The sequence below is a fragment of the Phyllostomus hastatus genome, unplaced genomic scaffold (genome assembly GCF_019186645.2).
Source record: "Phyllostomus hastatus isolate PE091 unplaced genomic scaffold, TTU_PhHast_1.1 phas_scaffold_501, whole genome shotgun sequence".
NCBI lineage: Eukaryota > Metazoa > Chordata > Mammalia > Chiroptera > Phyllostomidae > Phyllostomus > Phyllostomus hastatus.
The window spans coordinates 49,404,781-49,428,234 of NW_025334033.1; the positions used below are offsets into that span (position 1 = coordinate 49,404,781).

General features: G+C 49.1%; 1 protein-coding gene and 1 pseudogene across 1 annotated transcript in view; both read right to left on the reverse strand.

The window, feature by feature from the left end:
* Positions 1–23,454, reverse strand: part of DPF3 (double PHD fingers 3) — a 237,145-nt gene that overhangs the window by 56,942 nt on the left and 156,749 nt on the right. Inside the window, exon 7 of the mRNA XM_045823360.1 lies at positions 16,410–16,547. Within this exon, the coding sequence (XP_045679316.1) occupies positions 16,410–16,547 (138 nt within the window). The remainder of the gene's footprint in view (positions 1–16,409; positions 16,548–23,454) is intronic.
* On the reverse strand, positions 19,802–23,175 carry LOC123808377 (annotated as a pseudogene).

Here is a 23,454-nt window from a genome sequence, read left to right on the forward strand (position 1 = left end):
GCAGGTACACAGGTGTTCACTCTTCTTCAGCTGTATGTCCCCAAGTCCAGACTCGCTGGTCAGGGAAAGCACCCAGGACTAGTTTAACCAGCAGAGCCCAGGTGCCTAGAATCAGACTGGATACTTAGCTGAGCCTCGTGCCAGGGATGGACTGAACAGTGAGTTAGTGAGCATGTCTTGAGGCTTAAGACCCTCATAATCCCCCGACGATGAAAATCCTATTCAAAAGCGAAGAAAAATCTGGGGACATGATCTGAAAACCAGAACCTTGTGAGAAGAGCACATATCCTCGAGCACTGAAATCATTCTCAGTTTCTACTGCCTGGGTGTAAGGCCTTGGACAGGTTCTTGGCTGGCGAGAAACACCTCCATTTTCCTGTTTTTCTATCCCTATTGTCGACATTTCTGTCACATCAACACTCCCTGTTTGTGACTAGGAAGAAAAGTCCCTCCATTTATGGGATCAGCCTAAACCACGGGGGCATCTTCCTCCTTGCTATACCCAATGTCCGCTGTCTTTCATTATTCACTGGCTAACATTAATCAGGGTCCCGTAGGGTACAAATCTGTAAAAGGAAGCAGATATGTGAGCAGAAACACCATCCAGGCAGTAAGTGATAAACGGATTCACCCACTTTAATATGATTCCCTCTGGCCTTCGCTTCCTCCATCCTCTGCTTTGCCTCCAGGAATAGAAAAACTTACCTGGGAAAGGCAGAAGACAAAAGCTTGCAGAATTACATTATAGTGGGTTAATCCATTTATCAGTTGCTATTTGAATGATTTAATCAGTTTCCAAGTCATTGGTTTTCATCTTCAGGGAGGCAGACAAATCTCTGCAAGGAGTGCTGGCTGTTTGGGGGCAGAGAGGAGCTGGCCACACCCTGTGGCTTGCTGAGTGTCGGCTTTTCTCCATCAGTCTCTGTGTCTCAGAGGCATCTGCGCGTCACACAGAATGGTTTTGCAAATCTCCAAAAATCAGTACCTCGGCAAAAATTTTACTCTGCCTATAAAATCTTCATTGCCCAAACCCAAAAGGAAGTCCCTTTCTTCCTTCTCTCTCAACTGCCACCCGAACCATCTTTAGAACTCTCTTAAGCAAGCCCAGGCACATCTACGATGCAAATAAACTCAGCGTTTCCTCACTAAGAGGCTGTCGTGGAAATGAATCAAAAAGTGAAGAGAAAGAAGTGGGGTATATTAAATTCAGGGGCCGAGTGTAAACCAAAGTTAAATTTCACGATTGGTATAAACCAGACATAAAATGTGGAGATGCCAGTCACAACGTAGGTGCTTCCTGCATGAAAATCGAATAATCTCATGTGTATTATCTCCCTGACACCCTCAGGAGGCCCTGTCCCACCATTTGTCTCTCTTCTGTCCTCTTAGGGACTCTCTCTTATGTCAGACTTTCCCCCTTTCATAGGGTCTTTAAGCAACCAGTGAAGCTGGTTTTCTCCAGCCCACGGTACCCCTTGTGATTTATGAGGATGAAGAAGGAGAATGCAGAGTATAATGACTCCCAGATAATTCTTCCCAGTTTTTACCACCAGCAGACCATTGGTAGAATGCCCCATTGAGTCAGAGACTCCAATACTTAGAGAAATACAAAAATTCAGAAATGATCCAGCAGAGCAAAGCAGACAAAGATTCAGAAATTGATCCTATTTAAAAAAACCAAAGGGACAGAATTTAATTCCTCTGATGGAGAGAAGTTTCTGAGCAGACTAAATCAGAACAGGGTCCCCACGTGTATTGGTTAGCCATACAAAGTACCTGGCCAAAGGGGGTCGAAAGGTGCCAAAACCTCTGTGGGCCCTGGTGTGTGCAGCTGTGACATGCCAGGAGGGCGGGGAGGGGGAGTTCCATTGCAGCACAGCACGGACTCAGTGCAGGAAGTGATACTGAAGGGTTATGCTTCACTTTCGGCAAAATCCTTTTTGCTTCAGTTCCTACTTGCTCATGATAGTGAGTTCAAAGCTTTCTTCTACCTTGGGAAAATGGCATGGAATACACTAATCGATCACCTTTGCTTCTGGTTCTCATACACTTTTTGGTATTTAGGACTGGCTTCTCCCATGAAGCTCTCCCAATTCCCGGGCCAGACATGACCAGTCAGGCTTTCGGGAGGGCACTCTGCTGACAACGCTTCTATGGATGGTTCTCTGGTTTATACAAGCATGCACCTGCCCGCCTCCCACGTTAAATGACCCACGCCATCAGGTCAGGGACCATGTTGAACACATCTTCAGAACGCCTACACATCCCACTCACAGGAAATGGTTAATAACATGTGAGACGAATGGCAGAGATGTCAGCAGGCAGCACAGTGATAACGCCCCTGGGGCCTCCCAGCAGGGATGGAGCGCTGTGTTTGCTTTCCCTGGGGCAGAGTTATCGGCTGTTCTGAGTATCATTCACCGCCTGGGTTACCTCCCAGGTCCTCAGAGAGCAGAGCAGGTCCACGTCCAGAGAGGCTGGTCAGTCACCTGGCCCAGCGTCACGTCTAACTCCCAGAGTGCACACAGTGGGTGGCTGAGCGCCCTGGGCTGCTGGGAGAACACGGTGCCCCTCCTGGGGTAGGTGAAACACCATCCTACACACAGACATCCAAGGAAACTACGTAAGACTATGCTTCGTCTCTTGAGAAGGGGACATTATAGGTTGTCCCTACTCACTCAACCTCTCTTGTTTAACTGCTTTTTGAGAAAAAGCAGCCAACATTTGTTACACTACAAAACTAATGGATCTCACACTCTATGTTTCACACTTGTCATTTCATGATTCTCGCAAAAAATTTTCTGACGTCGGGATCATCGGGCAGATGAGGCAACCCCCACATCCACAGAGATGGGGGCTGGCTCCGGGATTCACCTCCAGGTCGTCTGTGTCTCCGGAGACTCTCAGCTGTAATCACACTTCTCTGCCACCTGGGAATTCCAGAGGCAAACACCTTCTGACCATACTCTGCATGTAAAATATTTCATGAATGTCTTTAGTGAACCTGATTCCCTTAATTCGCTGTTTAGGAATCCCAAAGCAAGAAAAATTGAGGGTGGCCTGACAAAAGAGGAAATTCCCTTTGAACTCAAATTTAATGTTCCTATCACAACGATCCATCCGGGATCACCCTGTTTCTTGTCATATGCTCTGCAAAAAAAAGAAACAAAAAACACTTCTCCAGATAATCCGAGAGGCTCATGAAGGAACTTCTTTAAGTAAAGCTCACACCATGGTTTTACTGGCCTTCGGCCTGACCCAGCCACGAGCAATTGCCTGGTGCCGTTTATGAGATCATTATAAAAGGGATTTTACTATAAATAGGAAGCTTGCCCAGACTTTGCAAGTGGGATTTAAATAGAGATTCTGCTTCTGCTTATGGGAAATTGAGTCCCGCTTTACAGAACAAGATGACAGTGAGGGCAAAGGCCAGAGTGGTATCTCAATGGCGGCGCCCACAGTGATGGATTCGGCTTTCTGTTGACTAATGTGCATGGGCTGAGATCGTGTAAGAAGAAATACAAGGAAGCTGCTGAGAAAAATAAAGTGAGCCTTAAGAGTTTAGGAATTTACCTGGGGCAGGTAACTTTAAAAAGCTCAAAGGAAGTCAAGAGTGGAAATGAGGAACAAAGTTCATGAAGAAGGAGGGGAAACCCCAGAAGGTGGGAGGCAGCACTCACACAGATCAAACCAAGAGAAAGGAAGGCCAGGCCTCAAACAGCCCCACCACCACGCTCAGCGAAGGGCGATCAGTCACTGTGGAAAATGCACACCACGGGGTTTTCTACTTTAATCAGGCCACGTCTGTGGCAAACAAGGCCCCAAATCTTCCATAAAACTACCACCCAAACAGGACTGTCCTTCTCCCCTTCAGCCAGATCTCTGCTGTGATATGCCCGCTACTCATGAAAAGATTGAGTGGCATGGACAATCAGGCCACCAGCTAACAGCCCCTCAGCTGGCTCTGCCGAGACCTGAGTTGTATCCCAAGTGTCCTGGGGAAATAGGAAATAGACCAGATATGTAGGCTCCTCATGGCACATCCACAAAAGCGTGACTTCACATCCTGAGCAGACGCTCAGACCGCCTGCCAGGGCCTGATGTGTACAAATACATGGCCATGCTCTGTGCCTGCTACACGGTCCTAACCCAGCCGGAGTCCAGCGGCGGTTCTGGCGCCTGCTAGTTACGTGTGCAGCCCTTGGGGAATCTGGGGGCAGTGAGAAGAACCCTCCAGGAGATGTGCCTCTCCTCGCCCCTCTCTCTTGTCCCCCCACCAACCTCCCGGGCTGACAGTTCCCATCCTTCCAGAGGTCTGACATGTTTCCATGGCAACTGGAATCCTGGGCTCTGGCAGCCTCTGGTCTTGCCACCTGTTATTACTTCATCTCTCAAGTGTAAAGCATCCTCGCCTGGTGCACAGCACAGCTTCACAGGACGGAGGAAAGAAAAGGAGCAAGGAAAAGAGGAAAAGGCAGCCCCAGGCTGTCCACACAGAACACACTGGACAGGCCAGGCTACAGAAGGAAGCTCTGGAGACCGGGAGGGTGGAGGGAGAGAGTATATAAGCCAACGTGTCTTTCCTTCAGAATCAGCAAGCAAGCCTCAGCTGGAGGCCACCGCCACATCCAGCTACCTTCCACCCAGCCTTTAATGAGGGACGTGGGTGGGGGAGGGGAGGCAGCAGAAGGCTGGAGCAGAGAAGGCAGCTGTGCAGAGACCTGTGCAGGGCCCATGCGGAGTGCAGCGAGAGGAGGGTTAAAGTGGCAAGATAAAGACTGCGAGGAAGGCTGGACCAGAGGGCGAACAGAGCCTCGGAGCCTGGATAAATGGCCTTAATTCTCATGCTCTTGCTCACCCTCCTCCTTACGTGTTTACTCATATAAATTATCTCCAAGGCCTGATACCTTTTTCCATTGCTTCCCTAGAAGAGATGAAAAAATAAATCGCAGGGATCCAAAGAATAAAAATGTTGGGACCCCATTCAGGCTGGTTCTTCTTGGCCACCTAATAGCAACACACGCCCTGCCGGGGCTCCAGGAGGAAGGCGAATGATGCTTTCTCCCCCAGAATGCGGGATGACAGGGGGACGAGGAGCCTGCTGGGAAAATGGACGTCAGGAGCCTCTCGCCACATGACAGAATTCAGGCTTCCTCATCGGCCAGTGTGCTCCCTGACAATGGAGACAGTGGGAACGGAGGATACGGACTAAGGAGGGGGCTGCAAGTGCAGAACGACTCTAGGCCCCACCGCAGTCCAAGGGAGAAGGGAATGCGCCGAGGGCTGTTTCAATATCTTCAAGATTAGGGATGGAGCTAATTCGCCACACCCCGTATTATCAAGGACAACAGGAGACGGAGCTGAATGGCAGCACAAGCCACAAGAAAGCTGGACATGAAGGCAGTGAAACAGTTAAGAGGCCTTCTCTGAAGAGGCCTTTGAACCTGGAAAGGTTTCCCCAGACTGGGGGTTCTTTGAATGCTTGCCTATTCAAAGGCAAGAGAATATGCTAGATGACGTCTTCAGGTCCCTTTTAGGCCTATTATTTGAGGATCATAATACAGTGAAAGAAGAGACAGAAATGCTAAGTTTCCCAACCCAGAGGAACTCAACCTTTCATCACTGTTTTGTATTTATGTAGGTGTCTCTTCTCCTATTAGCTGTGAGCTCCCTGAGGGCAGGGGCAATGTCTTTCATCTCTGAATCCCTAGCACCTGGCCCAGTGACAGACACAGAGCTACAATAAATATTCACCTAATAAAAGAATGGAAACATCTTCACAGAGACTTGGGTGGGGGGAGGGATCTTCCAGCAAAAGAAAGTCAAAGACTAGGAATTCAGCAGATGCCAAGTGTTCCCTAAGTACTGAGTGACCATTCTTAGGCACTGTGTGTCAGTCCCATTCGTAACAGGGACAGAAAGAGTGAGGACTAGGAGTGATGGGGGGAGGGAGGTGAGAGGACACTAAACCTGCAGGGAAGGAAGCGAACAGGCCGCCCTCCTGTGCCCTCCTACAGGAATCCGCTCCCTTGGGCACTTTACAGAAAACCGGGATGGAAGGAAGTAAGGTCTCCCAGGCTCAGTTGGCCCCAGAGTCCCCTGAGCCCCACATTCAGTCTCTTGCCAAGAGCCCTGGACCAGCCAGTGAGCAAACAGGCCATGTTCTCCTGTGTGTTTCAGTGGCTACAGAATCCTTACAAAATTTTAAAATGTGGTGTTAGTCCTCCCACCCTTCCTTGTACCCACCTTCTTTTCTTCAATCTTAACAAAACCTGTACTGTTAGATGCACACCTTAAGAATATTTACTCCTAAACACTGTGCTACACGAAGAGAAAACACGCCGGCTCACACTGATGTCTCCATCTCGATGGATCTTTTGGTTAGAGTTGCAATTCGCCAGGAGGGTGGACACATCACCAGTTCTGGGGTAGATAGTCACATGACTCATCAGTACCATCCTTTGTGCTCTAGACTTAGGCCAGCAACATCAGGTCTGTCACTGATGCTTCAGAAAAGCGAGAAAAAGACCAAGCAACACTGATTACTCTTCTCACTGCTGATTAGGGAAAGCACAGGAGATATTTCAATTTTCCAGCAGAAGATCGTATGGGTCAGTTCATGCCCTGGTATAGCAACTTGTTATTGCCACCAAAGGAGTCAGTTGAGGGGGAAACAGTTTGAGAGTCAACAGGGCTCTGAATGAAGTGGTGTCATTCCCCACAGAGAACTGCAGGACGTCTTGGTGCTTTAGAGTCAGATAAGCTTTATCTGTTTAAGTTGCCGGGATATTACTATTAGAATTCAGTCAACCTCTTCCTGTCTTGCCCAGGCCAGCCGCTCTCCACCCCTCCTCACCATCACCTCCACAGGACTCAGGTACGTCAACCCATCCATCCACAAAGGACCAGCATGTTCTGTATCCTTCAGAATGAAAAACAGTACTCAGCAAAAGGAAAGGGATGAGCCTCAAGCCTCAGACCTAAAGATGGAGATAGAATCAAGGCACCACTGAGCTGAGGGAAAGCCCAGCACCGGGCCGAGGGCCCAGATGGGGAACGCACCCAGAAAGCACACCAGGAAGGAGGTGCTGGGAGCCACGGGGGCACTCACCCCAGGAGAAACGGAATCTTAGAAAAGGAGTGGAAAGCAGGGCTGGCCATCAGATTGAACAGTGCAGCCTCACTCCTGGCCAGTTACCTAATTCAGTGCATCCAAAAGAAAAACAATTATAAGGAAATACATTGAATACCAGTCTTCAAAAGCTGGATTTCTCTATGGTTCACCTGGAAAATTAAAATTAAATGCAAAAATGCAAATTCTAGGGCCCCACCCAGGACCCAGTGAATCCAACCCCCTGGGGTAGGATCCAGCAGCCTGCATTTTAAGGAATCCTCCAAGGGATGTGGATGCGCTCAAGCTCAAGAACCTTGGCTCGAGCACAACACACGAGAGACACACACACACTGCATTGCATGCGTTTTCTGTGAATGCTGTGCTTTGTATGAATTAATATGTGACCATCCCAAAGCCCTTTGAGACAGACTAATGTTCTGCTTTTACACAGGTGGTACTTGAGGCACAAGGAAGCTAAAGTGTCTCGTCTATGGTCACATGTTAGTAAGTGGCCACCCTCTGAACCCAGGCAGCGTGGCTCCTGGCTGGCCCACTGGATACTGACCTACCCTGAACATACGCACCCACGTCCCTGAGGAAGTCAAATCTGAGTAGCTGGCACGCTTTGGAGGCCCGGGCTTCTCAAATTTGAGGGATCTTGTTAAAATTCAGATTATGATTCAACTGTCTGGGGTAGGGCCCTCGATTCCACATTTCTTACAAGTTCCCCAGCAGGGTAATCAACTTAGCCTGGACTTGGGTGGCACCGAAGGGTTCCCAGGGCACAGGACTTTCAGTCTACAACTGGGAGTGGCCTGGGCAAACCTGGACCAACTGACATACCTGAGTCACCCAGGTCACAGGTGATGCTGATGCTGCTGACCACACTTTGAAAGTGACCACACTCCAAGATGAGGAGTTTGAATTCTATTCAAGTGTAATAAAACTTCGGAGAGCATGGCATGGCATAATCTATTCTACACTTCCAAAAGACCACTTTGACTACTCCGTGGAGAACGGACTATGAGAGGTGAGAACAGAGGCTAAGAAACCAATAAAGAAGCTGCAATGACCCAAGTGGCAGCTGATGGTAGCTGGGAGCTGAAGACAGGGAGGCAGATTTTTGGAGGGGCGCTGACATGGGTGGTGAAAGAAAACGAAGAGCCAAGGATGAATCCTAGCATTAACGCTTCAGGCATGGCATTATTTTTTTATTGCAAAGAACAAGGTCAAAGAGAGAGAGAGAACTGCTAGGAAAGACGGTGAGAGACAGAATGAGAGAGATGCAAGAAAATTATTGAACAGTGAGATGTGCGATTTTTTTTAAAAGTAAAACTCATTCACAAATTAAAGTCTCAAGGAGAATTTGTAATGAGGGGTGAGGCCCATAACATCACGAACAGCTAAAACTACTTCCAAAGACTAAGTGTGCCTGCTATGTGCCCAACTGTCTACCCCCGAAGTGCATTATGTTGAAGCCCCAACCCCATGGGGTGATATTGGAAATGGGGCCTTTGGGAGGGGATTAGGGTGACAAGTCATGAAGATAGGGCTCTCAGGTGGGATTTAGTGCCCCTGTAAGGAGAGACACCAGACAGCTTGCTTCTCTCTCCCCACCCGTATCCATCCAGGAAAGGCCTTGTGAGGACACAGAAGACAACCATCTCCAACCCAAGGAGAGAGCTCTCAATAGACACCAGCCCTGCTGGCACCTTTATCTGGGACTTCCAGTCACCAAAACTGTGAGAAATAAAGTCCTGCTGCTTAAGCCACCCCATCCATGGTATTTTGTCATGGAAGCCCAAGCTAACTAAGATAGTGCCCACTAATACATCATTTCTCTCAAAAAGCCATGATGTAACAGGATTCATTTGACAACTGGTCTATAGGCAAAAATTAGGAGTAATCAGTAGGACCGTGACAAAGATCCCAGGCTGAGACTGGGATCTATCGCTTGGGGTTCCAATGTGCTGACATAATTGAATGAATAGGGTCCAACTCAAGCACAATCACGGCTTAGCTTCCCATCTTGCTAAGCGTGTGACTTGAGACAAGTTCCTCGATCTTTCTGAGCTTCAGCTTCCTACTCCATAAAATAAGGGCAATAACATGTGGCTCGTACACTTGTAACACTAAGTGAGATAATATGTATAAATTGCCTAGTGCCTAGTAGATGTTCCACCATTTCTTTGCCTTTCCTCTCCTAGATGCAAAATAATTTTATTTCTGATAAGGCAGGAAAAGGAGTGACATATGACTAGAGAATTCACATCCGTGCACAGGCACGTCACTCAGTCACTGTGTACATACCTTGCTACATCTTCTAAGGAGATACAGCACCTACCTTATTTGGTGTGAGGAATGAATGAGATAAATGCAGTACTCTTAGTTCACTGTCTGACATCGTCAAGAAACATCAGCAAGTATTGTCATCATCATTTCTCGGGACATGGGACTCTTCAATTCTGAACATTCTAGTAATTAGGCCAAAAACATAAGGGAAATGAGAGGCTCACAGAATGGCAAGCGGCAGGTGGATGTCTGATCCTGGGGAAATAGGATGGTAAATACGGGACGCCACACCTGGCTGGATTCTGCGCCACAGCTTCCTCTCCCTGGGCTTCATGCATCTATTTTCCTTCCCAATTAAACAAGAAGGCCCTAGCCAAGTGGCTTGGTTGGTTGGAGCACCATCCCATATACCAAAAGGTTGCAGGGTAGATCCCCAGTCAGGGCACGTATAGGACGCAACCAATCGATATTTCTCTCTCTCATCTCTCTCAAATCAATAAAAATATCTCAGATGAGGATTTAAAAAGAAAAACAATTTACCGAAGGCTGAGACCATGTTATTTCTTTTTAAAGGCCACTAAGCCCCACAAGTGGGCACATGATGCACAGTTAAGTTCTCAGTAAGGCACCTGTTTAGCCTGCGTACAGGGACTGGTGTCCCATATCTAACATTTAGCAAAGGATGTGCCAGGGCCAGGTCAGGCTCTGAGATTTATGCCAGGTGCCAGTGAGACCCCCACAGGCAGTTAGTTAGCATCCAGTACAGCACAGTCACAACGGGCCCTGACTCAGAGCAGCCATCTGTGGTCACAGACATGCTCTGTTGGTCCAAATGGCACAGCACTAGGGTCCCGGCACTCACAATGTGCAGGCATCGTGCCATACACCCACACCACCTCACTAAAGATGCACGGCACCCGATGAGGTCCAGCTCTGGGTATTCTCTCTGCTTTATGGATGAAGCAACCAAGGAGCAGAGACACACAAGAAACTGACCAAGAGTGGCAGTCACGATACCCACCCAGGCCCAACCAATTCCACTGCCATTCTCTCAACCTAGTACTAGGTTAAGAACGTGGACGATCCACAGGAGAAATTAACCACGAGTCTACCTTCAAGACCAGAGCAACCCCTCAGGTTCTTCTTCATTTTGCAACCTGTGAACTGTTTGCTTAAGTAATAATGTATCTGAAGAACACCTGTTGTTAGTTCCCAACTTTGCTCCTCAGAAATGGAGAAGCAGCTCCCTTTTCCAGACAGAGCCCCATGTCTGAATTTCCTTCTCTCCCCTGTAACAAGGCCTCAATTTCCTGCATAGAGGCTGGGTAGGTGGTGGCTTGTATAAGTTTTATTCATGGATTTTCAGGCACTGTCCAGAGTGGTCCAAGTCTTCAGCTTATGTCAAAGGTAATTTTCAACCTCCCTTAAAGCCACACTCACTGCCCCTGGGCCACACATTAGAGGACAGAGAAGTCAAGAGACAACATCTGTCGGATCTTTCCTATCAGTGTGGCAATGACATCATGTGCTTCTTTTAGATAATTTGCCCATTATCAGACTAATTTTCATATTATCTCATCAGCCGACATTACCCTTAATCAACTTGGCTGTCCTCTGTCGGTTCCACAGAGCACAGCTTGCCCTGCAAAGGTGCCCTACAGTGAGGCCTGTTCTCCCCTCCCAGACAGGGGAAGCCCGTGTGCTGGCACCCCGCCACTATACGGAAGATGAGACCTTCTGGGACCCAGGGCAGCCCAGCTTCCATTCCATGAACCTGAAAGTAACTTCAAATAAATTTTACAGACACATGCATATTTTAAAAAAACATTTCCCCTGGCTGGTGTATCTCAGTGGATTGAGCGCGGGCTACGAACCAAAGTGTCGCAGGTTCGATTCCCAGTCAGGGTATATGCCTGGGTTGCAGGCCATGACCCCCAGCAACCGCACACTGATGTTTCTCTCTCTCTCTCCCTCCCTTCCCTCTCTAAAAAATAAATAAATAAAATCTTAAAAAAAAAAAACAAAAAACATTCCCCTCTTAGGAGTTCCAAGTATGATATAGAGAGCATGTTATACTCATTTATGCTATGAAATAAGAGAGATATACCATTTAATAGTTAATAATATGCCAAACAGATTTCTTCACAAATTATTGGTTCTTATCCTCTAGTAATTGCAGCAGTGGCTCTCCACTTCCTAGAGGACTAAGACTACACATAGAAGACACTTCCAACTAAGGCCCTGCCTGCACTTCTACCACTCTTCCATTGTGGTTGTATAAACTGTCACTGATGGACTGGTGTGCCACGCTATTTCATACCTTCCTGCCCTTGTACATATAGCTACCTCCACCTGGGAAGCCCTCTACCTCCTGAAAAATTCCTTCTTATTCTTCAGGTGCTACCTTGAATGTCACCTCTTCAGTGCAGCCTTTGCAAATCCCCTAATGCAGTGGGTTCTCAAGCTCTAGTGGCACCAGAATGCCCTGAAGGGCTTCTTAAAACATAGGCTGTTGGTCCCTACCCTCCGTGGCTCTACTTCGGGAGGCCTGCTGGAGCCAAGAACGTGTATTTCCAAGTTCCCAGGTGATGCTGCTACTACACTGAGAGCACAACTACCCTATGGAGGAGACAGTGTGCCTTTGAGCCCCTGGCTCCTTCACCATGCTACACACTCCTACTGCAGACTGGGTGCTCCTCAAGGACACCCAGGACACAAGGCAGCACTCTGTACATGGCTGCTAACCCGATGGATCGATGAATGGATGGATGGATGGATGGATAAATGGACGGATGGACAGTCAGGCGCACTGACAAATGTATGGGTTAGACTGAATTTATTTACATAGCTTTTCCATCCAGGTTCAGGGTCTCACAAATGCTCACACCCACCCTACCCCACCCCCAAAATACCTTCAAAACATCACCTGTAACAGATTCACACTGTACACATAAGGTAAAAAGAAATTCAAGAATTTTGGCCTTGTGTCAAAGGAGTTTTGAGTTGTAATCTAGCACTCTTTCTGCCACCCTGACTCCCCTCGGGCTGTTCACCAAGGCGACATTTAAAGAGTCACAACAGAATGCCCCTGAGCGGCACCTCGCAGAATCCTAACCTGCCCAAGCACTCCCTCGTTTTATATACACACACACGATGAACTGATTTCATTTACAGAAAGTAGATGAAGGTGGTAAGGGAAATGAACGACGAAGGAAGAATCCAAACTCACACAAGGAGGGAAGGGCAGCAGCTCAGGTGGGGAAGACCCCATCAGAAACGTACCAGCTCCCGAGTGGGAGCGTCTGAGCTCTGAGCAGCCATGGGGCGCCCTGCCGTTGAGGCAGACGGGCAGGGGCACAGAGGAAAGGGCACAAGCCCACAGGAGGAAGAAAAGCACACTTTCAGAAGAAAATGAGAGACTAGGAGAGGAACAAAGGCCAGCGAACATCAGCTGGGAGGGGGTAGGAGGACAGGAGGAATGGCAGTCAGCTGCTGAGCTGGCAGCACAGGGCAGTGCGGGGGTGGGGGAAGGTCAATGCCAGCTCCAGCACTTCGCTCTGCCCTTTCAGCAGCAGCAGGCGCAGGGATGAGGGATGGGCTCCACGGGAGACACAGTTGGGGGGATGCAGCAAGGGACAGCAGGAGGACCAAAGTCAAAAGGTCTCTATGCTGCTGGTGGTGCGAGCGCAGCTGCCCATGGTCCTAAAAACTCCTGACTCTGTAGAGCTGTTTTTCCAACAGGCCTGGGCTCACGAGAAGCTTCGGTCAAGCTGCAGCTCTGCTGAAGAGGAGAAAGTCAGCATTCCCACTCTACTGGCGTCCAGGGGTCCAGACATTTCCTGAGGGAACTGCAGATTAGCTTTGGGATTAAGCTTCACTGCCTCCCTCCCCCACTCCACAGGCCCTGCCAAAGAGGATCACAAAGCTGAGACCTCAGGACACTGCAGAGCTGTCACATTCAATTCACCACACAGCCCCAGTGGCATTTAGGGGCAGGATGGATGGGAGCCCACCCCCACCCCAAACAGTGGGAGCAGCTAATGACTGGGTATTAATGACGCTGGCAATTAGCACTCCGGAGAAACTGGTTGGGGGCTGCGCACCAGAGGGATGCGAGAGGAAACAGAGTGCACTTTTGAAGCGGCAAGCAGATGGGTGGTGTGTGTGATGCAGAGAATCTGGGTAAAGTTGCTGTCTCTCGGATTTGTCCAGACAAACTGGGGAGGAGGCCAAGGATGGCATCTATGGACAATGAAAGCCTCCACCCACTCCCCAGTAGCAAAACTGAGATTAATCACAAAGAGGGCAGTGAGAAGTAGTTAAAAAGGTGTTTGTGAAGGTTCTGGAACGTTCCTTGTGTGAGGAGGCCCCAGAGGAGCCCAGTACAGTTATTCCTCTCTTTGCATCTTAAATCCCTCGAGTAGTCCGATGATCCTTTTTGAAGAACCCAATTCTTCACCAGCAAGGGAAGAGCAGCAGAGAGAGGGCTGGAGCAAGCGTGCTCACTGTTAATCCCACAGAGAGCGAGAGGAGAACAAGCATCGGGATGAGATCTATTAGGAGGGTGTCTCCACCTACAAGGAAGAAAGACACAGCTTCCTGGCCAAGCAAAGTCTTCTGGCCTCCAGGTGAGGACAAGAAGAGGGAGAAGGCACTGAACCGTGAGGGTGTATGAAGAAATTCTGGGGGAGAGAGAAAAATGTGCAAAGGCCCATCTCAGAAGTCAGCAGCTGCCAGGAGGGGACCACAGGAAGGGCTGAGGAGCTGTCTCGATTCACACGGGGCCTGTAGCACACTTGAGGGGCCACAGAGAGCCTCCTCCGCACACAAGAGAGACACAGACAAAGGAGAAGCGTTCCAAACCCTATAGTGTGAATAGAGCACCCATACACATGGACTAAATGGATGGCCCGGCATTTCAGAAGAGATGGCAAGGAGGTGAGCCAACACTGAAGGAGTGAGAATGAGGACGACCCAATAAATACTTTAGAGACAGCAACCATGGCAAATACATCCTTTCCAGACAGCAACCCAAAACAAAGGAAATCAGTCTCAGTCTCCTCCTGATGGGAGGTAAGGCCACACCTTGGCCACTTAGATCAGAAGGGACAAGAGGGGCAACGGGGGAAAAGCAAACATTTTCCGTCTCAAAGACAAGGGTGCCTGGACCAAGGAAACCTCATCCAGAGAGAAGGCAGAGGCCTCAGCAGTGTAGCTGCGCAACAGCTGGTGAGGAAAGGTGGGCGAGGCTCTGCCACACCCTCCCCGACACTCCTGTCCTTATGACAACAGTAGGTACGAAGGCAAGGATCTCACAACAAAAGGCTTTGAACCCTGAAAGTGAGTAAGAATTGAAGAAGGTGGCCCTGGCCAGGTGGCCCAATTGGTTGGAGCATCATCCCAGTACACCAAAAACTTGTGAGTTCAATTCCCAGTCAGGGGACGTACTGGAGGCAACCAATCAATGTTTCTCTCTCTCAAAAATTAATAAACGTATCCTCAAGTGAGGATTAAAAACAAGAATTAAGCCAGGTGCAAGCCAGGTGCTATGGGCTGAATTACGTCCCCCCACAGATTCGTATGTTGAAGCTAGTACCACAGAATGTGATTATTTTTGGAGGTGGGGCCTTTAGAGAGGTGATTAAAGAAGAAAAGTTAGAATGAAACTGTTAGGATGGCTTTGATCCAGTCTGACTGGTGTCTTCCTAAGACGGGAAATGGGGACAGACAAGGGGACAGCAGGGGTGCACACGCAGAGGGACGCCCATGGGAAGGAGCAAAAGGAAGGCAGCCACACACAAGCCAAGGAGAGAAGCCTCAGCAAAACCCACCGTGCTGGCACACTGATCTGGGACTCCGAGCCTCCAGAATTGTAAGAACATAATAAACGTGTGTCCTTTAAGCCACCCACTCGGTTGTATTTTGTTACGGCAGCCTGAGCAGACGGACACAGAAGACGATGTGGCAAGGGAAGAGTGGGGTGGGAGCTGGGTGAAAACCCACACTAACCCAAAGAAAGGCCTTGGCCCAGGTGTGCTGATTACTTCAAATATTTAGTGAAGGCAGCCAATCAACATGTGAGTTGATCAACTGAAACGTAGAAGCGTGACCCTCAAGCCCTAGACTCTGTAGATTTTAAAAGACCTGATCCCTTTGACTACACTGAATTGCTCACTTTAAGGCCACCTATCACCAAATCTCACAAACAAAATAGAAAACACATGGCATGTCCACAATCACTGTTTCCCCACTGATCTCGGGACGCCCCACGTTCGGAAGATCGAGCTGCCCCATCCCGTTCTGAGTTCACTGGAGGCCCAGAAACCATGAGGGGTGCTCCAGAGGGAGCGTCAAGAGGTGAATGCTAAGCCCTTTTTGATGTCCTAGTTTGTAAGCGGAGGTTGGGGGAAGAAAGCAAATAACAAAACAAATCTTGGGGGTCATTTTGGGTCATTTTTGAGCCCCATATCCTAAATATCCAGCACGCCCAGACGTCTGCTGACTGTGTGCTCAAGGGAAGAGCGTGCATGTTCCGGGACGGTGTTTCCAAGGCAGGAGAGCCCTGTGCCCAAACTGTGACCCCAGTAACAGCCAAGACAATACATCAGGAACGTGCTACATCTCTTGGTGGCCAAGGACACATCTGGAATACCCGTATGAATTGACACAGCCAAGGGAAGTGCCCGACTCAGGCAGGCAGCTGTACACAGATCACCAGGAGCTGAGAAGAGGAGGAGCGGATCTGGCATTTGATAAGGGGCAGGTAAGGATGTTTCCCTTCTGCATTAACGGCCCCCTCCTTCCTTCCTCTGAGAGCACAGCTCACTGTAAGCCTGGAACTCAGCTGACCCACAGGGGTGGCTAGGTTGAAAGGGCCAACTCACTACAGGACACTGAGACAATTCAGAGATCACTACCAGTAGATGCCACAGGCGATAAAAGGAATGCTCCACAGCCCTGCCCACCACCCACATCACAACTGCCCCAATAACTGGGAACTCACGTCTATGGTTCTCATTTCTGTGGTTGGGTGGGGACCGGGTCTCCTGGTCTTGGGCTTCATCCCCCTCCTCACTGGCCAGGTGAGTGTGAGCGTAGTGGTAGCTGAGTCCTGGCCGGTTCTTGTAGCGCTTGCCACAGACTAGAGAGAAGAGGAAACAAAGGGAAAACACAAAGGTCAGCGACCTTCGTGGCCAGTGCCATCCTTCTCTGAGGCAGTGACTCCCACCCATCCATCCCAGAGCTGCGTTTCCTCTCAACGTTATGTCCCGACCCCAGTCCCTTGCGTCCTGGACCGAACCAACACCACCATAACAACACGGGCCCATGTAAAGAAAAACCATGAAAGCAGAAGACAGAAGTTGTGACAGAGCTCCCTCATTTCCTAGCTGCACGTCCCCAGGCAAGTCACTTACCCTCTCTGTGCCTCAGTTTCCTCAGAGAGAAAAATGGAATGATAGTACTTACCTCGTGGAGTTGTTGGTGATGAGTAAACCTCTATGCAAAGCATCAGAACAGTGCCGGGACACAATAATGGTGATGAGGATTTTAACTTTGAAGTTTACACAGGAAGTCTATCTGGCCCAACACCTCATGGCACAGATGAGGCAAGAGAGGCCCACCAAGGCTAAGTGACGTGCCTGGGAACACCCAGCTGGCTGTGGCAGGGCCACCAGCACGCAGGTCTCCTGGGTTCCCGTGCGGTGCTGCACCCACCACCCTGTGGCTGACTCTGCATTCTGCATCTGTAGTTATGTTGACTACCGAAACTGAGTCCAGGGGTTTTGCTGTGTGGAACTGGACAAAAAACATCATCTCTCTGTGCATTCTTTCTCATTTGTAAATGACAGTACTACTTACCTTGAAGGATGGTTAAAGGGACTGTAAATAGTATTTTAAACTATCTCGCTCAGTCCCCAGCACAGAAAAGATGCCCAATAAATGGCAGTGACGGGTGAGAGGCTTCCTTCAGCAAGGTCTGCCATGCCCTTAGTGCTGCGCCCTCCTAGAGGAGGGACTTGGACCCTTGCCTCATACTAACAGAATCTGCTTGGGCTTCCTTAATAAGGTGAAAGCCTGAAATTCAAGCCGGTGACCTAGTGACTATAAATGCAAGTCCTGCAATTGGCTGCTTACATGCTCTCCCTTTCCCTCTCCCTATTGTAAATATTGCAAAAAAAAAAATTAAATGGCATTACATATCCCAATTCCATCTGACTCAGGAAGTGGGACATAAAGAGGCCCCTGAGGCACACTCTGGGCCTGCTTGTGGCTTTTTCTATTTAACCTTTTAAATGATGTGAGGTCAATAAACAGCAAGTTATGGAGTCATTAGACATAAGTCCATTTCATCACCAAGTATACTGTTGGTAAAGACTAGATGTTCATTAAAAATAAGAATGATAACATCAGTATTTAAGTGAAGAAGGCTCAGGGGCCTCGGCAGATCTCCCCACTATAAACTCCATAGCATTTGATTTGTGCAATTTTGTTATGTCAAGTACCACTGTCTTCCTTACAGAATCTCAGGACCTCAATAGTCATTCAGTCTGGTTATCCATCAAACTGTTTCATTCCCATGAACACTCCAGAAGCCTGTCCTGGGACAATTCCACTGATGAGGAGTTCACTACCCATCCAAGTGGGCATTTCTTCTCTGGACTCCTTGAATTACAGTTATGTCTGTACTAGAGAACCTCCCTTAATGACGGTTTCACATCGATTTCATCTCGGTATCAATAACTCCACCTCACAGGCAGCCCCGCACACATTACACTTGCACAACGTAGTCACTGAATAGCTGATGAATGAACACAGAAACACTGTGAGAAAGCCTGGAGACAGAGGAGGAGGTAAGTGTGTTGAATCTGATCTATCTATCCACATTAGTCTCACACTAATAGTCCCTGAAACCTACAAAACCAAACTCAAGCAAAACTTTCCCATGTCTCCTTTCCCAACACCAGAGAGCAATTACTTTAGAGCAAAGCCTTTTGCTACAAGCAAGATTCTCAGTGTGGTCCCGAGACCAGCACCATCAGCATCACCTGGGAACTTGTAAGAAATGCAAATTCTTGGGCTCCGTCCCAGAAACTCTTGGGGTGGGACCCAGCAATCTGTGTTTTTAATACAGTGACACTGATGGCTGGAAAAACACTGTGCTACAATTTTGATATATTTAGGCTTGACTCTGCCCACCCTGCACACACCTGTCCTTTTGAATGGATGGCAGGGCAGGCTGAGGACAGTGAGAGGCAGCCCTGAGACCTGTGCTCAGCTCTTCGAAGAAAAAGGTCCAGGCGGCACATGGACATCCTGGAAGCCAGACACCTTACCATGGTCCCAAGCACAGAGCTCTCCAGAAGGAGCTTCATTTTCCTCCCACCTGCTTATACCAAAACCATTCTTCCTTCACCAGTCCTTCATGAAACCATCTAATTTTAATTTTTTTAATTTATTAACTACCTAATTAGTGCCCAGCCCTGTGGCACCAGAAAAAATATACAAATAAGCCTTGCTCCCCTCCGTCTAGCAGAGGCAACCTGTGTGCCAAGCAGGAGGGAGGTGGGAAAGACACATCCAAGCAAGCACGGGCTCTGCGCAGGGGCCAGCAGAGGGGCTCGAGGGTGTTGGGGCGGCCTCCCAAAGGAGGTGGGACGAGCTGCAGCTTGTGAGGCTGAGGAGGCTATCACCAGGCAGACAAAGGAGGCGAGGGCTTTCAGACACCAAAGCACGTTCCACACAGAACCTCGGGAGAACCCTGGGGAATTCAGGAGAGCCGGTATGAAAAGGGACCTGAGACTGAGCATGAGGGGGAATAACCAGAGAGGAAGCTGGGCAGGACTTCATTCTGAAAATGTGAATTCAAGGGAGAACTTACTCAGGTTTACATGGTAGAAACCTCACTTAAGGCTACAGTGCACAGATGGATTTGAAGGTAGCAAGAGGCTGTTGGAATTTTTTTTTTTTTTTGCCTAAGTCAAAGATATTTACTTATTCCTTTGCTAAACACAATAACTAATTTCTATCTACAATGTTTTTTGAAGATTTTATTTCTTTTTACAGAGAGGGGAGGGAGGGAGAAAGAGAGGGATAGAAACATCAATGTGCAAGAGAATCATCAATCAGTTGCCTTTTGCACACCCCCAACTAGGGACCTAGCCCACAACCCAGGAATGTGCCCTGACCAGGAATCGAACCAGCAACCTTTTCATTTCACAGGCTGACACTCAATCCACAGAACCACACCAGCCAGGGCTACAACTATTTTTTAAAATGACAAACAGCAGGTCAACTGAAGTAACCGCACTGGCCTTGAGCTATGGAATACTGTTACCCTTTGACACTTGGCTGAAAAACAGGGCCGTGGGTGGTGCCACAGCAGCAGGGACGCAGCTAGCAGGCCTTCTCCAAGCAGGCTTGGGGGTTCCTTCCGCAAGGCTGGTTCACGGTCTCAAAGTCGGACTCATTCCCCTAACAGGGGCCTTCCACAATAACCTGGTTTTGTAGGCCACAGTTCCCAAGTAGTTCCATTTTAGCTTCGCTGTTTTTAACTTGGTTGCTTTGTGTAGCCAAGCCTCTCAGAATGCTTTCAGCCATACAGAGTATATAATCAAACGTGGCAAAGTCTTCTCCAGGAACCTGCCGGGTAATGTGATTCATGGGAACACCACGCTTCTTCATGCAATTCTGTCCTTGGTGACCAGGGGCTTCCTATTTCATCCGTTGATGTCGCCGCACTGTCTATCCTCCAATTACCTGAAACGTTCTGATCAGTTACAAGTTTTCTGAAAACTGCTCCTGCCGGGTGACTGATGGATGCTACCCAGACACACGAGCAGCCCCGACTGAGGCAACGACCGAGCCACCTTCCTCGCAAATACTGAGGCATCCAGTGACCAAGCAGACCCTTCTGGCACAGCACATGTGCACTGCAAGTGTCCATATTTTAATTTTCTCTGTGAAACAGTAAGGACTTCAGGACAGGTGAGAGGTTACAGAGGGAGAATTTGGTGCAAAGGAGCCAGTATAAACAGCGAAGAGGAGCCCGGAGAGACTAAGAGCCTCCCTGGCCATGTGCTACCCAGCACCATCCACCTCCCCAGCCCCACTCAATGCCATATTTCACTTCCTTCTTGGCTTTCCCTCCCACTCACTGGCCTTTTCATTTTTTGAATATTTTTCTTTCTACCACAGAGCATTTGCACAAACTTTTTCCCTCTGCCTGCACTGTCTCCCACCCCAATTTGCCTGATTAATGCATCATCATCCTTCCAATCTTGATTCAAATGTCCTTCCCCAGAGAAGTCTTTCTGATCAAAATGAGGACCCCGGTTTGTTACCTTGCTAGAACTAATCATGTATCAGTATGTGTCTCTCCCACGACAGGCAGTGGGCAGGCCCTGTGCATCTGCATGCCATTACCTCTCCAGGGACCAGCGCGGGGCCTGCCTCTGGCCAGCACTCACTATCAGCTAAGGGAAGAAAGAAAAACGCCCAGGTTTCTGACTTGGGCGACTGGGTAAAAGGATACAGGAAGAGAATGAGTTTGGTCCAGGGCTGGCTTACATACCTGGAGTTTGGGAAAGATTTATGGATTTTCGAACTGGCAAGGTAGTGATATAAATTAAAGATATGGGGAGGAGAGATTATGGAAAAGAGATGAAAGGTGTGAACACAGGTTTCGGAAAACACTGGTATCTTAAGAGGAGCGGGGTGGGGGGAAAACGATTTTTAAAAAGTGAGTTAAGAAGGACTCACACGTCAGCAACAGGAAGGAGTAGGGTTTCCAGATGACAGAACCAATACCACCGGTCCTGGCCGTTGCTAACTACTGAGCGTGTGCCACGTGCCAAGCCTGTTCCAGTGCTTCAAGTAAAGAATTTACTCCCAGCAATCCTCAGCCCCCTCCTACAAATGAGCAGAAACGCAGGCAGAGCCAGAACAATAGCAGATACCTAAGCAACATCCAAAAAAAATGGGTGTGTCTCTGGCTGGGGTGGCTCAGTGCGCTGGGTGCTGACTGCAAACTGACGGATCGCCAGTTGATTCCTGGTCAGGGCACATACCTGCGTTGCGGGTTTAGTCCCCCGTTGGAGGCACACGCAAGGGGCAACTGAGCGATGATCCTCTCACGTATCAGTGTTTCCCTCCCACACTTTCTCCCTCCCTTCCCCTTTCTCTAAAAAAAGGAAAAAGAAAAACAGAGATTGAGAAGAGACCACTAGATTTAGCAACTAGGTCACCTTAGTGCAAAAGGAATCTGCAACCTCGTGGAGGACGAGGAGAGACTAGGGTGCTTCTGGAAATGAGGAAGTGGTGACGGGCCCAGCGGACTTTCCTCCCAGCACGGCTGTGAAAGGAGGCAGAGGGAGGCTGTGGGTGGATGGAGCTGTGGGATCAGGAAGGCTGATGGGGGCCTGTCCCTTAACCAAGTAGTTCCTTGGGCAGGCTGGTAAGCTAAAGAAAAGGACAAGGCCGGGGGCGGGGGGGGTATGAATGGCAGGGTTAGGAGGGATTGGAGATAATGAAGCAAGATGCCTGACCCCAAAAGGAAGCTGCTGACCCAAGTCCCAGTCCTTCAAATGACTTCATCCTAAGGACCAGAGATTTCTAAGATTTATTGTGGTTGAACCGCACCCACATCAGACTGCTACATTTAGAGGAAAAAAAAAAAACTCCTTGGAAATCCTGATTTGACTGGCCTGGAAGGGAAGGAAAACCAGCACTGTTGCACTTTCTGTATTTACCCTCTCTCCCTACCACTCCAACACTCACAGGCCAGCCTCACAGACGTGGGACCTGTGCATTCAGACAGGGCCCCAGCTCAGAAGGGCCCCACATGTGGTTTAAGGCTTTGCTGTTACCATCTTGAAATTCTTAATACTTACTGAACAGAGAGCCTCTCGTTTTCATTTTGCACTGGGCCCCATAAATTATGTAGCTGGTCCTGGAAACCTGCTGGGGCTAGGGAAGGAGATCTGGGACTAAGGTATTCCAAACGGCCAGCGTGATGGCATACTTGCTGCCACAGTGAACACAGGACCCGACTGCTCCCGAGGCGCAGGAGAAATCTCCCTCTGAGGTACCCTTGGGTATCTGGCCAGAGCAGTTAGCCACACAGCAGTGGTCGTTTCAGTGCCATCAACCGCTCTGGTTCTGCTTTGGGGTCGGTGCTGCCTTCAGAGACAGGGTCTGTCATGGGTAAGGAGGCAGGCTGGCTCTGGACCGCCTGGATTCAAATCCCATATCCGCTGCTGACTGACTCTGTGGTCCTGGGTGAGTCGCAAACCTCTCTGTGCTTCAACACCCTCTCTGGAAAGCAGGGGTGACGCTGATAGCACAACCACCTCCCAGTTGTGAGGAGTATGTGAAGGGTACAGGAGAAAATACATTTAAAACAGTGCCTGGCTCACAGTAAGTCTCAGCCACCATCAGCTGTTATTGTCACCACTGCCATCAAAGTGGATCAGCAAAGGAAATAAACCCAAAAGGGGAGGGGGGTATCTAGTACTTTCTCCTCTGAAGTCTGGGGTGATGGAGTTGTAAGAAAAAGAGGATGGGGAAAGATACATTCTGAAAACAAAGTATTAGAACCATCTGCTACCCTTTTATCATGTCAGCAATCTCACTCTGGAATTATCTGTTGTGCGGAATCAGACTGAGCCCCAAGACTGCTGAAGCATTCAGAGAAGGCTGCGCCCCCATCCTCCCACTCCAGGCTCCTTCCCCAGGGCAAGCTCCTTTGCGTCACGCACCTCTGAGGCCATCACCCGGGGGACCAGTCAACCCTGCCTGTGCACAACCCAAGGCCCTTCTTTTCACCTTGGCAAGCATGCTCCTGGATTTTGTGTTCCTGGCACGGAGCACATGGAGAGGAATGGCTGTGACAATAAGGAAGGTCCAGCTTGCCTTCCTCTCTCTCCTTCCCCTGGGGCGGATCCATCTGTCAAGCTGCAGAAATAGTGCTTGCCCACTTCCCAATCCAGAGCTGGATTCTCCAGGCAGGACCTCCCGTCTGGAGTTATGAATACCTTCAGTGTTGCCCC